The sequence below is a fragment of the Siniperca chuatsi genome, linkage group LG3 (assembly GCF_020085105.1).
Source record: "Siniperca chuatsi isolate FFG_IHB_CAS linkage group LG3, ASM2008510v1, whole genome shotgun sequence".
Taxonomy (NCBI): domain Eukaryota; kingdom Metazoa; phylum Chordata; class Actinopteri; order Centrarchiformes; family Sinipercidae; genus Siniperca; species Siniperca chuatsi.
This window is the reverse complement of record NC_058044.1, coordinates 23,957,496-23,972,699: the sequence shown is the minus strand read 5'-3', so window position 1 is coordinate 23,972,699 and position 15,204 is coordinate 23,957,496. Positions and strand designations below refer to the sequence as shown.

The 15,204-nt window shown below is 42.7% G+C and overlaps 1 protein-coding gene across 4 annotated transcripts in view; it reads left to right on the top strand.

The window, feature by feature from the left end:
- Window positions 1–15,204, top strand: part of tsc2 (TSC complex subunit 2) — a 27,968-nt gene extending 12,764 nt beyond the window's left edge. For 2 of the 4 annotated variants that reach the window (XM_044190307.1, XM_044190305.1), the window contains 18 exons: window positions 277–371; window positions 3,578–3,718; window positions 6,521–6,682; window positions 6,804–6,962; window positions 7,564–7,676; window positions 8,204–8,446; window positions 8,959–9,207; window positions 9,655–9,744; window positions 11,607–11,764; window positions 12,163–12,770; window positions 13,204–13,282; window positions 13,367–13,453; window positions 13,550–13,736; window positions 13,838–13,977; window positions 14,071–14,149; window positions 14,240–14,331; window positions 14,435–14,533; window positions 14,657–15,204. In XM_044190307.1, the coding sequence (XP_044046242.1) occupies window positions 277–371; window positions 3,578–3,718; window positions 6,521–6,682; window positions 6,804–6,962; window positions 7,564–7,676; window positions 8,204–8,446; window positions 8,959–9,207; window positions 9,655–9,744; window positions 11,607–11,764; window positions 12,163–12,770; window positions 13,204–13,282; window positions 13,367–13,453; window positions 13,550–13,736; window positions 13,838–13,977; window positions 14,071–14,149; window positions 14,240–14,331; window positions 14,435–14,533; window positions 14,657–14,824 (2,949 nt within the window). In that variant the 3' untranslated portion in view covers window positions 14,825–15,204. The remainder of the gene's footprint in view (window positions 1–276; window positions 372–3,577; window positions 3,719–6,520; window positions 6,683–6,803; window positions 6,963–7,563; window positions 7,677–8,203; window positions 8,447–8,958; window positions 9,208–9,654; window positions 9,745–11,606; window positions 11,765–12,162; window positions 12,771–13,203; window positions 13,283–13,366; window positions 13,454–13,549; window positions 13,737–13,837; window positions 13,978–14,070; window positions 14,150–14,239; window positions 14,332–14,434; window positions 14,534–14,656) is intronic. The other 2 variants (XM_044190309.1, XM_044190308.1) reach the window with 2 other exon arrangements.

Sequence of the window (15,204 nt, the reverse complement as noted above, 5' to 3'; positions counted from 1 at the left end):
ATCAGTCTTCTCATCTAATTCTCGGCAAGAAAGCGAAATAGCGAATAGCGCATTTCCCAAAATGTCAAGCTGCTTCTTTTTAAAAGGCTCTATAACCTAGTCATCATAACCTACTGGGGTCCAGTAGTAACAGTGTAAAAATTTTAATTATATGAGCCTTATGCTTAAATCTTTTGACATTATTTGAGAATTGCTGCAGACCCTGTGTTGACTTTAACTACATGTAAATTTTGCATTTCTATGTCTTTACATTCACACCTTTGTCTATGTCTTCAGGGTTTACGTTCCAACGCCCTACTGCCATTCGATGATGGTCATGAGCAAAGTTCATTTCGTGCTCGAAGCACCAGCCTCAATGAAAGGCCCAAGAGGTAAAGCATACGAACACACAGAGCTACAAGTGCTGACGTACAAACCAGCAGCACCACACAATGACCATGTGGCCATTGTTATGTAAGAGTGTTAGGGTTGCCAAGGTAACAGGGGACTCAGCATGACTGGTACTGTGGCGTGATGGTTGCAGTGACTCTTCTCAGGTTGCCATGGTGATCATTAGTTCATTTTATTTATTGTTTATGCTTTTTACATTTTGAAATTTGTTCTTTTTCTGCCACGATTTGTTTTTTATTCAAAATTCACTTCTCATTTTACTGATATACAGGGGGTGGACAAAATAATATGAACACCTGTAGCATAGTATAGTATAATGTAATCTAAGGCCATAGCCCTGTGGTTGATTTAGATTCAACTTGGTGGTAGTAATTGAGTAATTGAAGCTTGTGTGTAGGTGTGGTTGATTGTATTAAATTGTCCAGGTGTTTATGTTGCTGTGTCCACCACCTGTAGCATACATGGCGATGGCATGAGGAAAGGCCTGTAGGGGGTGCTTTCACATCTTGCCATCTGACAGTTTATAACCATAGTAAATACAGACTTTACATGTACACAAAGACAAATACACACTGTCTTTCACACAGAGGTGTAAAGAAGCTTTTCTCAGCAAGGCGTCATTCTCATCTGTACATGATGTGTTTGTCGGTTGTCCGTGTCTTAATTGCCCTAACAACCTACAATTAAAAACACCCAAAGCAACTCATTACAACACAGTAATACGGTGTAGTCCCTCATTCGTCCAGGAGTGTTCTATCGTAGAAAAGGTTTCAGTCGTAGTCATCTGGACACTGTTTTCAGAATCAAGACGTTTCGGCTCCCATCCGGAAGTCATTCTCAATTGTGAAAAAATGGGACGGGAACTAGAAATTTAAGCTACTCTGTGTTAGATAAGCCCTGCCCTCAGGAAGGAATCTGCCTGAGTATCTGTTAATAGCTAGTTTCACCTGAAACTGACCTAATTGTTTCCAAGATGGCCCAGTAATCAGTAATCAGGCATGTTGTTTTCTGGCTGCATCTACCTCATCACTGTTAAGTACCTGATTAGCATATGATTGGCGTGACAAGGTGTTAATACACTCTGATAGACTTTGGGCAGATTGAATCTCAGACCACCATTTCTGTTCAAAGAGGGGTTCTCTTTTTTCACAAAAATGGCTTCCTTGACGCCCCGTTCAAACCAATCCTGAGTTAGCGTGTCGTCTGTGCTGATAAAGTCTTTTGTGAAGTGGCTGTTTGGTCTCACCTATGTACCGTTCTTTGCAGTTTTCCTCATTGCACTGAATGGAGTAGACTACATTGCTCTGTTTTTGTGTGGACAACTTGTCCAATTAGGTCAGTTTCAGGTGAAACTAGCTATTAACAGATACTCAGGTAGATTCCTTCCTGAGGGCAGGGCTTATGTAACACAGAGTAGCTTAAATTTCTATTTCCTGTCCCATTTTTTCACAATTGAGAATGACTTCCGGATGGGAGCCGAAACGTCTTGATTCTGAAAACAGTGTCCAGATGACTACGACTGAAACCTTTTCTACGATACAACACAGTAATCACAGAGAGAAGGAGGGGGCTGAACAGAGGTTTAACCGGCTAAGACTCAGCAGACTAACTGGGCTTAACAGATGTTGGCTGTGATGTACAGTTTTGTCGCCAACTGTAAAAATGACAAAGAAGAAGAGATTTAGCCATTTTCCTATTGTTTGGGTGTTTCAGTGTGGACAGAGATCTCTACGGAAATGACCAGGAGACACTAGTGTAGTAGTTTTCACACACAGCTTAGTGTAGATTTAGTCTCCTAGTTAAACCAATATTTCCACAGCGCATATTTCGAAGACCCAAAACAACTATAAAAAGTAACCAATATTTGAGAATGCACTGCGCTCTCTGGATGGGCCGTTCACTAAAGAATCTATTACACTGCTTTTGCTTTTTTTTTTTTTTTTTGCTTTTTAGCCCAGAGATTTGTTGCAGCTTTTTATCAAATCCCTTCTCCACCTCCATTGTGCAATTACATGTTTAAGGAAATAGTAGGTGCAGCCTCTTTGTCTTTTTTTCAAGTCCTCAATCTTGTTTAGGTCTCCACACCTGATGGTTTATTTAAAAAAACCTCCTTGCTGCCATTGCAATCAAGCACACTCCCCTTTCTTATACTTGTACATAGTGCCTCTGCTAACATCAGTTTCTACTGATCTTCCATATCAACTCACTTTCAGTGTTCCATATGGTGTTATCATTCACCCATTGCTCTGTCCTGTCCTTGTGCTGCTCATTGCCCACTGCTGGGTTGGACTGCTGCATGTCAGATTTCATATCAATAATTTAAAGTTGAGCTTTTATTTTATTTTGGGGGTTCCAAAACCCTTTACCTTTTTTTAAATATTGTGAAGTACCCTCAGAGTATTTAGTCCAGACCTGCTGTGCTCCAACCCTCAGTTCTAACCCAGCATTTCATTTTCAGTTGGATAAGTTGTTTTTCTTGTGTTTTAACTTCCATTATGTCAAGCCTGTGCTGAGTCCATCCCTACTATTTTACTTCTGCTGTAATAGTCCTTGGCTTCATTCTGTACCTACTGTGTGAAATAATGTTTTTGTTGCTCTCCTGAATACTTTCTGTGTGTATTTTCTTTTCTGAGTAGCAGAAGCTCTTTTACCCTCTGCTGTAGCTTGTCAGTTTTCCTTTTAGTTGATGTTTATCCTTTTTTTTTTTATCGTCTCTTTCTTACTCCGCTCTCCTCTAATCTGATTCATGGTGTTCACTGCTGTTAATTTTCACCTTGTTTTGTTTTTCTTTCAATTCTTCATTTGACCCCTCCCCTGCCTCCTGCGATTGGGTGCTGCGTTGTGGTTGTGGTTTTGGGGGGTGGTCGGGTCATCCTGGATCCTTCCTACATTGCTCCTGGCCCCTCTTCTCCTGTGACCTCTGCTTTTTGACCTTTGTGGTTCCAACCCTCTGTAACCTGCCCCCCCCCCGTCTGCGTGGCGTGTGCCCTTTGGTCACCTGCTCATGTTGCTCTGGTGACGATTCCTGCTGTCTCCTGGTGTACCTCCACACACCACACTCTCCCCACACACTCCCAAACCACTGCCACCCTCACGATGACCCACCCCATTACTGCCCACCGCCACCATATCGCCAACCCGGGCCCGTTCCCCTCGCCCTTCGTCATGGGTACTCATCACCGCCCAGTCTGCGGGCAGCAAAAGTGGCGAAGGCGGCAGCGGCGGTAGCCAATAGCAGCAGCTCTCCAGTTAAAGAGCTGAGGGACCTGTCAGCCATGGACGCGTTCCGCTCCCGCAGCATCAGTGTCTCCGAACATGCGGTCCGCAGGTTAGAGAAGAGCCTTCTGGGTAACCAAACAAAAAACAGCAACAACCCAAACACTTGATGCTTCCTCCATGGGATGGTTGATGGGGTCTTGGGTCATTGTCATGCGGGTCCGTTGGGTGGTTTGTTGCCAGGGACACCTGGAGCGGGTGGTGCATGCTGGAGGAACGTTTGTGTGTGTCAACCTTTTTTGGTTTGTTTTGGGCTGCAATCATACATGTGCTGTTTTTAGATTTAGTTTTTATGATTTGCTTTTGCATGCAGTGTTTTCAGAAGACATCGGAAAACATTTGTCATTTTTCTGTTTGATTTTGCACTAACACAGATTTTGCTTTTCTTATCATTTAATTTTAATTTGTCTTTAGTTTGATTTTGTTTTTTTGTTTTGCTGAGTGTATTGCTGACTGTTTTTGATTGGCCTAACAACAAATGAATGGCAGGAGGGACTGGTGCAAAGCATGTGTATCCAAAATGATGGGCTCTTATCCTGATTGACATCAACCGCAACTTACAACTCTGCCTCCCTTTTCCTGGTAGGAGGGCATTTCTGCTTCCTCGGCCAGTGACAGGGACAACAGCTTTGTTTGCTTGCTTGACATATTTTTGTTTTGCTCCACTCACAAACATACACTGTGCTGCTATGACCATGGCAATCTCCTAGTGTGGGATTTTAGGACTAGCTGGGCTGATGTGATCTTTTAAATGTCTGATTACAGACTCAAATCATTCATATCATCACACACATATACACACAAACACCTTATTTTCTTACCTTTATGCTTATCTCTGCTTGGCTGACTTGCTCAAGTGACTGACAGATGTATGATCTAACATTGCAGTTGTCAGATGTGGCTGCAGTACCAGCATATTGAATGTCATACTCCTCCTGCCCAACAGATGGCAGTAAAAGCCCAGTACTTAATGTTTGAAATTACTGTATATTGTATTTAAGTGAAACATTGAACATTATCAGACTAAACAACTGCAATGTAGATCTGTTTAATCTGCTTCAACTGCTGTATGGCTGCAAATCTAATATTCTCAAACAGTGGTTTTGTGTCTCTTGAATGGTGACGAGTAAGATTGAAGCCTGTATTCTGGTGGACACTTGTTTCACTTCAGACAACATGACCATGTTAAGTTTATAGACTTTAAGGTGACATTTTTTCATAAACTAAAGTCTTATGTGGTATCGAGAAATGACCCTAAACACATTTAATTTTATTATTCGTGTTTAGCTGAGCTCGTGTTGTACCGCTCATACATCCATACTGAAAGTTATACTCTATCTGCAATAAACAAACGCATTGAATTCTTATAAATGCCATACTATTCAGCTTTAGATTGTATTGTGTAAATTCAATTAAATAAAGCATAATAGAGAAAGCAGTGAACACAGCACACTGTTTCAGTCGTGAGCGTTTCATGGTCATGTTGTTTGGAGTACGTGTCCACTAGACATTGAAGTGAAAAATAAATCCTTGTCAGTGGAAGAATGGTAAGTATAAAATGTGTGGAATAGTTGTTTAGTCACACGCTGGGACTTGGTCTGAGTTAGAGATTTCTTCTTGTTCCTTCTGACAGAACCAATGAATCTGCACAGCTGTATTATAAATCCTTAAACCTCAGTTTTAGTCATTTTCTGACTGTGCATATATTTCCATTTTTAAAACATTTTAATTTGCATTTGTGAACATACCTGAATTGGATTTTATATTGAGGATGTAATTGTGTAGATGTGTGAAACCATGACAACATTCATTTTCAGTTGAGATTGATTCTTGTCTGACAGCCCTCCCCCAATTATTATAGTGTCTTACGTAAACTGGAGATAGTTACAGGGCTGACACAAAGCTGAAACAGTTTACCATGATAGATCCACCAAGGACAGATGTTCCTCCTGCATCATTTGCTTTATTCTTGCCATAGTGGTTTTTTGCCTCATTTGTTTTAATATTTGTTCCTTTTTGTGCATTTTCTTTGGGTTTCTTTATTGTTCTATCAGGATGAGGCACGAACAGTCTGCCTTCCTTGTATACTCCCCGCTGTGATGAACTGAGACATCGCAGTTGGGTGCAGAGAGTTGTAAATCACTCATTTACGAGTGTGTTTACTTCTGAGCAGCGAGCCAGCGTGGCCTTCATTTTGACCAAATTCACGTCCAGTGTCTTTTTCAGCCCTGATGTGAGTCTGATGTTAACATATGTCAAGGTGCTTTTTAACCTGATTTGCCTGTAGAACAGGCAGTAATGGTTGTTGTGGATACAAAGAGGTGCCGCTCACTCTACAGTGAATACTAATAAAGAGCATTAGCTGCAGTGGAGACATTAGTGCACAGTTAAACACATTCACTCACACAGCTTCTACTTGCTGCTTTTTCTGCAGTCCTGTGGCTTACTTAGCATCAAAACATGTTACACCATAGATCCCTTCAGCCGCCCACACAGAGCTTATTTACATTTAGGAGAAAAATAACCAGTGTGGTAGCACAGCTGATGAGGCCACTTATACCATGTCCCAGCATGTCTGTGTTTTTAATTATTTGTTGGTGCATTTGTTTATATACACACATATGGATGCATGTGTGCATATAAATGCTTGCATTGCATGTGATATAGACAGAAATGTGAACATTGGTGTGTTTGTGATTTTTATGATGTTCTGCATTTCTCTCTGTGTATCAGAGCTTGCATGTCTCTGTGTGCACTGATTACATGTTTAAATATATCTGGAGCCTCTGTACCTCCCTCTTCCTTCTCTGCCCTTCGTGCTGTTGTTTAACCTTATCTCTGTTTTCTCCTGTAGGATGCAAACCTCAACCACCACCTGCAGTCTGGGTTCCGCTGATGAAAACGCGATGACTCAGGCAGACGAGGGGCTGAAGACTGTCCACCTGGAGCTCACGGAGACCTGTCTGGACATGATGGCACGATATGTCTTTTCCAACTTTTCCGCCCTGCCCAAGAGGTTAGTAAGGACTTTGTTTTTTTTTATCAGTGTGTTTGTATGGTGGTTGGCACTTCACAATGGTGATGTTTTGTAAAAAGAATTGAGAGAAGCTGTAGCAGTCATGATTTTGTCCCCTAAGGTCTCCCATCGCAGAGTTCCTTTTGGCAGGGGGTCGCAGTATGACTTGGCTGGTGGGCAACAAGCTGGTGACCATAACAACCAGCGGAGGGGTCAAAACGCAAGCGCTGCTGGGCCTGGACATGGCTGAACGGCTGAAAGTAGGAGGAGAAATGACAAGGTGAAGCACACTCTCACACACACACACACACACACACACACACACACACACAATTCCTTCGATTTTTAGCCAGGCCAATGGTGTGGCTCTAGGGATGCCAACGTTGGTCTGTCTGCTGGTTGGTCGGTCCACCACTTTGGTCCAGACTGAAATATCCAGCAACTATTGGATGGATTGCCATGAAATTTGGTTCATATATTCATGTTCCCCGGAGAATGAATTCTAATGAGTTTGATGAGTCCCTGTCATCATTAGGTCAACATTTAAATTTGTTTTTAATATATTTGTTTTTTTAAATTTTAACACTTTGGTTTATGACCAAGTACCTGCAAAACTAATGACATTCCCATCAGCCTCAGCTGTATTTAGTGTTTAGTGCTAACTAGCAAATGTTAGCATGCTCACAAGCTAAAATAAGATGGTGAACCCCGGTAAACATTATCTTAGCATTGTAACTGTGAGACTGTTAGCATGCTCACGTTAGCATTTAGCTCAGAGCACTGCTGTGCCTAAATATAGCCTCACAGAGCTGCTAGCATGAGTGTAGTGTCTTTAGTCTTGTTAGCTGCTTTGTAATAATTTCTTTTTCCTGGTCCTGAAGGTCAGATCCATCATTGCACACCCGAATAACCAAAGAGGCTCCAGCCAAACTGGAGTCACAGTCAAGCCAGCAGCACAACAGAGCCACACGCATACGGGTCCGCTCCATGTCAGGTAATAAATATTCAGCTGCTTGACAGCTAACACTTGGCCTCTTGGACTTCGAACATCCCATGATACACCAGCTTCTCTCTCATTATTTTAGACAACAACTATAGTTTTGGTATTGAAGAGAACTTTCTAATGTTTGTGGGAAAATACTAACATACCTTAGACTATACACATTTTCTTTTATAAGAATTGTAGCCAAAATCTACCAGCATTTGGCAGGTAGTGCTAATTTCTGTAATCCATTTTTGAAAAATATTTTGCCTGTATATTATGCAAGTGTGTATTTTAATGATGTCAATCTTTTTGGTTTTGTCAACCTGAACATGTGTGCGTGATTTTCTTCTGCACAGTACATGTCATTATGCTGTGCCTGATGTTTTATTATAGCCAACAGTTTTTTCTTCAGATTGAATCTAAATATCTTATAAGATGAGCTTTCTGTTTCAAACTGGCCTGAATATAATGTGAGGAAAAGAGCTGACCAATAAAGATGATGATGATGATGACCTTCCTCTCTCTGTCCATTCCAGGCGGCCACGCTCTACGTGCCGGTCCTGCACAGAGTCTCAGTCCTCTGGTGTCCCCCTCTGAGGGCGAGTTAGCTGCTCCGCTCTCTCCCCCCTCTGCATCCACCCTGGATAGTCTGGGTCCTCCTTCCTCCACCTCTGCCACCCCGTCTGCTCCCCCATCTCTCAAAGACAACCCCAGCCTGGCTGAGTTTCTCCCCATGCTTACACAGGGCTGGGCAGAGATCTTCATACGGAGACCATCTGGTATGCATAACAGTTATCTACAAATTGACTATAAGTAAAAAAATACAACAGACCATTTTCTGAAGCATACCATGTGCTCTTATTTTCATTTTGTACCTTTCAGGCTGCCCTTGGTTTCTATTGATTGCTGGACAATATGAAAATTAACTTGCATTATTTTACTTTTACTTTTTAAACAACCAATTTCACAATTAATGCAGTGTTTTTGGCTTGAAGACACTGGCAAGGGCAAGAGTCTCTGCTTGCAGCTCTAGTACCACATGAAAATAATGACAAAAAATATTTTTAAAAAAGGACAAAAATACAAAGGCAACTTAATGTTCACTGTGGTCTATCATCTATCTTGAGCACATTTCATGTCTTTGCAAGTGGATTTTCATGCTGTTTGCATGCGTGTGGATGCCTGGAGGAAAATGATCTTAAAATAAAATAATTTAAAAGCTCTCATGTGGTCTTTTTACAGCAGATTGGTGGTCTAATGCGTGTGTCTGTATCTCTGTCTGTCGTCACAGGTAACACAAGCTGGCTGATGTGTCTGGAGAACCCACCCAGTCCCTTTTCCTCGGAGCTCGGCAACATGCCGCTGCAGGAGCTCTCCAGTGTCCTCATGGCCATGGAGGGAGTGAAGGAGCCTCCTACCCAGACAGCCAGCGCTCCCGCCAGCACTGCTGCTCCTGCACCAGCCCCCTTCTCCGAGCCCCTAACCCAAACACACAGCAGTGTCGGAGGGAAGGCAAACCTGATCCAGCGGTCCAACACCGGTGAGTAACAGTCTGAGGAGAGACAGCTGGAAAGATCAGAAAGTTTATGTTTTCATCTTATTGGTGTGTGTAATTGATCAGTGCAGTTATTTGTCCCAAAATTTTAAGGTCATAAAAATGTCATCCTGTTATCAGTAAAATAAACACAACAGCACATCTAGAATATTTAGCTGCAGAACAGAAAATCATAATGGACTAATAAATGTAATATTATGCATGAACGCATCCCTCCTGTCCGCCTAATTGCCCGAAGGTGATCGATTGGATTTGCTCAGGTCAGTGATCGTCAAAGATCACTGCTTTGACATGCTTTTGTTTTCTGAGTCGAACGTCTTTTTTTGGTTTGTTTTCATGTTATTTCATCCTCACCACCATGCTGGTTTATGACTGCGGTGTGTTATGTGGCATCATGTGCCACCAACCTGTCCTCTGGCGTCTCGCCTGCAGTGAGTGGCTCTCTCTGGTCTCTGGGTTTGGGCTCTGCCCCCCCAGGCCCTCCAGCCCCTGGCAGGTTGCACAGGAGCATTTCCTGGGCAGGTACCGTCCACTACATGTGTGCCCCCACACCTCCCCCCTCCAGAAAACTCCTGGTGCGGTGTATTTCTTCTCACTTGCACAATTCAGTGGTCTGCCAGCACAAACTGGAAATGACATTTGATCATCACATGGCTTTCATTATATCCCCTCTAGTTAGTTAAAAATATTGGCAGAGAAACCATACATTATCTCTTACTTGCTTTTAACAGTGTAAGATCTGAAGACCGAAATATTGTTTTCCCAATAAGATGTTTTAATATAGGAATAGTTTGACATTTTGGGAAAAATGTTTATTCGCTTTTTTGAGGAGTTACATGAGATGATAGATATCCCTCTCATATCTGTGCGTTCAATATGAAGCTTAGCTTAGCATAAAGACTTAAAACGGGGAAACTGCTAGCCTGTCTTGGTCCAAAGGTAACAAAATCTGCCTAACAGCATCTCTAAAACTCGCTAATTAACACGTTACGTCACGTTACTAAAATGAAGTGTAAAAACAACACTTTGCGGTTTTACATGGGGTTATGTGTTGGACTTTTTCTTGGCCAGGATGCTATGCTATGCTAAGCTAACCGTCTCCTGGCTCTAGCTTCATATTTAACAACGGGAGCAGTAACTTTCTGAAGTGTTGTCATCACTGTGAAGTTGCCAGGCAACCAGTGGAGACTCCTGTTTCCAGTCTTTATGCTAAGCTAAGCTAACTGTCTCCTGGCACCAGCTTCATATTTAATGGACAGACATCAGAGTGGAATCGATCTTCTCATCTAACTCAGCAAGAAAGCAAATAAGTGTATTCCCCAAAATGTTGATCTCTTTCTTTTTAATTGTAAGTGAGATATGACTGTCACAGATAACTCATTTGTGCAAAAGACCTGCTGTTTTATACTTGAATATTGTGCAAGTGAAGGATTCAGCATTCCTGCTTTACCCATCAGTCTTCTATTAACATGGGGGGAGGGTCCTCGACAAGCGATGCTGAAAACGTGCCTGCACGTATGATCAATCAGTCCAATGACACCTAAAGATAGATTGTGATTAATTTTTTGACTGCTTCCATGATTTGTTTTTCCTTCCTAATCGTCTTCTCTAACTCACTGAAATATACTCCCAGGTTGACCTTTTAACCTTTGACCTTCTGATGTTGTCAACAGGAAAGCCCAGACCTCATCCAACTATTATGCTCTTCCTTGCCTTACTGGTAGATCAGTAGGGCGATGAAGACACTTTCAGAGCTGCAGTTTTGAGGGCCAACAGTCAAGCGTCAAAGAGACCTGATTGCGTTGGCTTCTTCTTCTTTAAGTTTAGGGAGAGTGTTTTTTGGAGATACTGGACTGGAGGGCCTGGTCTGGGCTGCTGTTGCAGAAGCTGCAGTGTGTTCAGGCCGAGATAACCAACCAAACAGATGCATGCGTCTTGATGAGAAAATCAAGTAGCTGAACCAGATGCTGCCTGCTGCATTGATCTGTCTGTCTCTGATCTCAGTGTTTTGTAGGTTGTATTGACTGAAAGTCATGATCTTAATGTCTTTTCATATGTTTGCCTGACTGCCTTTGAGTTTGTTTGATCAATGTGGATACATTTGATCCTTATGTACTTAAATAGAATGTAGATTTTAGAGAGAATGTGTGTGAGGTGTTGATGTCAAAATTACTACTGACAGCTGTGATGAAATCTTTGATGTTTGTTGTGGGAGTCTTACACCTGCGTATGCTTTTATATCTCTCTGATTGTGTAACTAATAGTGCACAACACTGTGATGTGTGTGTGTGTGTGAGGGGGGTACTTCAGTTTTTATATGTGTGTGTGTGTGTGTGTGTGTATCCACCTATAACCCACATGGTTGTTGCTGTGTCCTGCTGTAGACTCTGTGGTGGTGCTGGAGGAGGGGTCAGGGGTCTCCACAGCACACACCCCGTCTGATTGGCAAGAGAGTGAAGAGTTTGAGGCAATGACGTCTGATCCCATCTTTATGTCTGCGGACAAGTTCACAAAGACCCCGCCGCCTGGAACGCTCAGCAGGGTAGGTGCACTCCGTTTTTAATTCTGCACACAAAACGGCGCATGCGGCTTATGTCAACTTGAATCTATTGCAAGTAAACAAATTACCATGTGTACTACAGCATGGTAAACAATACATACTAAGAAATATTCATTCATGCTTGTTGTGGCTGCACTAACACTAACACTTAAAAGCTGTGAAACCACAGCCACCACCTGTTGATTGATTATCAGCTACACTTTTTTTTTTTTTTTTTTTTTTTTTGGGTTTCCCCACCCTTCTGCACGTATAGAACTATTTTGTGGTTTTAGCAATTCGCTAATCTGCTAAAACATGCTAAACCCACCAGTATGGTCATTTTTAAGTCTTCCCTCTGCTGTTTATTTTTTAAATCAACTCCTCTTATCTTTCTCCTCCAGTCGTCCTCCACCTCCAGTCAAGATGATGAAAAGTCAACGCTGGAGGAAGTAAGCGAGGGAGCGATTCCCATCGATCAGCCCACTCTTGGACCCTCCACCCCAGGCAGCCAGGGGCCCGAGCTTCCCTTCCAGACCCACACTCAGTCCCAGGGACATGGACTTAACAAGTCCAGTTCCTCTCCTGAGCTCCAAACCTTACCTGAAGCCTTCTCCAAGGCCGCTATGGAGTCAGAGACTGTACCAGGAGACACATTGTGGCCCAAAACACCTTCTGACAGCAAGCCTCAGCCCCAGCAGCCTCATTTTGAGAAAGAGAAGGTGGAGGGAAGCACAGGAGGGGACGTTAATGGACTGCGAAGTCAGAGTCAAGGGGGTGAAGGCCCAGGTGTAGTGTCATCTCAAAGTGGAGGAGCAAGGATGAGGTTGGAGTTTCCAGCAGCGGTGCCACAACCTGGACCCATCTCCCCCAGCGGAGGCCACCGACCCCGGGGTCACACCATCTCAGTATCAGCCCCCTCCTCCAGGAGGGAGAGGAGGACAGAGAGGGACTCGTACCACAGTCGACCCGGACCCAGCAATACAGAGAAGATCTCTGGACTGAGCCCCAGGTACTCCAAAATATACACAAAAAACTACTGCAGCCTCTGTCGCCTGTTTCTGCCAAATAAGTGATGCAATGTATCAAACCAAGTCAGTAAGCTAATCTCTGCATGTGAGGAAAAGTGTTACAACCCAGTTTTAAATTGAAAGATGGTTTTAATATGATGAAAAAATGAAAACTGCTTCCTAAAACCTGGAATGGAATATAGTCTATACATAGCTGTACATTTTGCTTGTAATTTTATTTCATTTCTTTATTTGTATTTTTATACTGCATAGATATTTATGAATAAATGTAGATTTTTATGAATACAATGCCTATGAATCACACATCTGATGTGTTTATAAACAAAGGCAAATGTCAGCATGTGGGTTATAAGCGTTTTTATTCTTGTGCTTGTGTCCAACACTTATTTATCTTCTTCTTTTTGTCTCTGCCAGCTTTGTCTTCCTCCAGCTGTATCACTCTCCTTTCTTTGGGAATGAAGCCAACAAGCCACTGCTGCTGCCCAAAACTCAGGTTAGTTGTCCACTTTGGCTGACCTGGAATCTGCTCCAGTGCGTTTCATACAGTGTTGTTTACAACGTTTATTCTCTGTGGTAGGTGATTGACCGTGCTGTGAAGGTTCTGGACCAGATGCCTCCCTATGACACCCATAAGATCGGAGTGGTGTTTGTAGGAGCTGGTCAGGTGAGAACACAAGGATTGCTGTCTTAATTGAATAATAGTGTCACATCATTCCTACACTCTCTGACTTTACACATTCATCTTCTCCACTCCCTCTAGGTTAACAATGAGGTTGCCATCCTGTCAAATGAGTATGGTTCGAACCGCTACGCTGCCTTCCTAACAGGCTTGGGCAAGTTAATCCATCTGAAAGACTGTGACCCCGACCAGATCTTCCTTGGAGGGCTCGACCAGTATGGTGACGACGGAGAGTTCACCTACTGCTGGCATGACGACATCATGCAGGGTGTGTGTGTGTCTGTGTGTGTGTGTGTGAGAGAATAATTTAGTAATTATTTGTTTTCCACAGCCAGGCTGCTTGTTGTTAATGAAATCGTGTCTCCGCAGCTATCTTCCACATAGCCACACTGATGCCAAACAGGGAGAGCGACAAAGGCTGTTGCAACAAAAAGCGTCACATCGGCAACGATTTTGTCATGGTGGTGTATAATGACTCTGGAGAGGAGTACAAACTGGGCACCATTAAGGTACATGCACACACATATGCATAAGTGTCTGAAATCTGCAGTATTTATTTTCTACTTCAACTCCAATCTCTTGTCATTTTTTCCTCCCATTAGGGTCAGTTTAACTTTGTAGAAGTCATTATAAAACCACTGGATTATGAATGTAACCTGGTCACACTCCAGTGCCGCAAAGGTGAGCTAATCACTGTGTTGTCTCTGGTCTTGCTCCTTGCCACTCCGTGTTTTGTTTTACTTTTATTCCTCCTCTTGCTCTCTCTTTCAGACCTGGAAGGGTTAGTAGACACAACGGTGGCAAAAATTGTTTCAGACCGCAACCTTCCACTCTTAGTCAGACAGATGGCTCTGCATGCAAATGTAAGTCTTTTCCTTATCACTCCCTCTCACACACATACATACATACATACACACACACACACACACACACACACACACTTCACTCCTCTTTCTCTACCCGCAGATGGCCTCTTTGGTTCATCAGTACAGAGCCAACCCCTCTGATGCTTACGCCTCTAAGTGGCTAGCAAGATTACGACACATTAAGAGGATCAGGACCAGGGTAAGAAAGCGCACAAAGAAACAAATGGTTCCCCTTCATCACTGTCACTACTTTTACTTCATGATATTTTCAATTTCCTCTCATAAATTTAATCAATTTTGCCATCTCTCTGCTCTGGCTCAGGCCCAAGAAGACATTCAGGCTCGTTCAACTCCTGGCATCTCTCTCACCCAAGGGCACACTCAACAGAACAAGTCTTTTCAGCAGTGCACTCCAGCACCGAACCATGAAGTTTCTGGGCAAAGGAAAAGGCTTGTTTCAACTGTGGATGATTTCACAGATTTTGTTTAAATACATTTCTTGTCCTGGCACGCACATGCACACACACACACACCTGCCTTAAAGCTGAGGTGAGTTTACTGTCACCTCTCTGTGTTGAAGAATTCAGGATGACACACTGATTTTGACTTAGAACCAATCGGGACTTTGTATTGGAAAACTCGAGTTTCATGGTATCATAAAGGCTTATTTTGTGATGAAGTATTGATATGTGAAGACAGTAATTTCTGCATATTTTTCGAAATTTTTTGAAATGCTAACGCTTTGCACTTTTTAGGTCTAATGATGTTTCTGATGTGCAACATGAGATGAGTAAAGTTGTACAGAACACTACATTTGAGAGCAGGGTGTGTAAATATGTGTGTGGAATAAAAAAATGAACATGAAAAAGC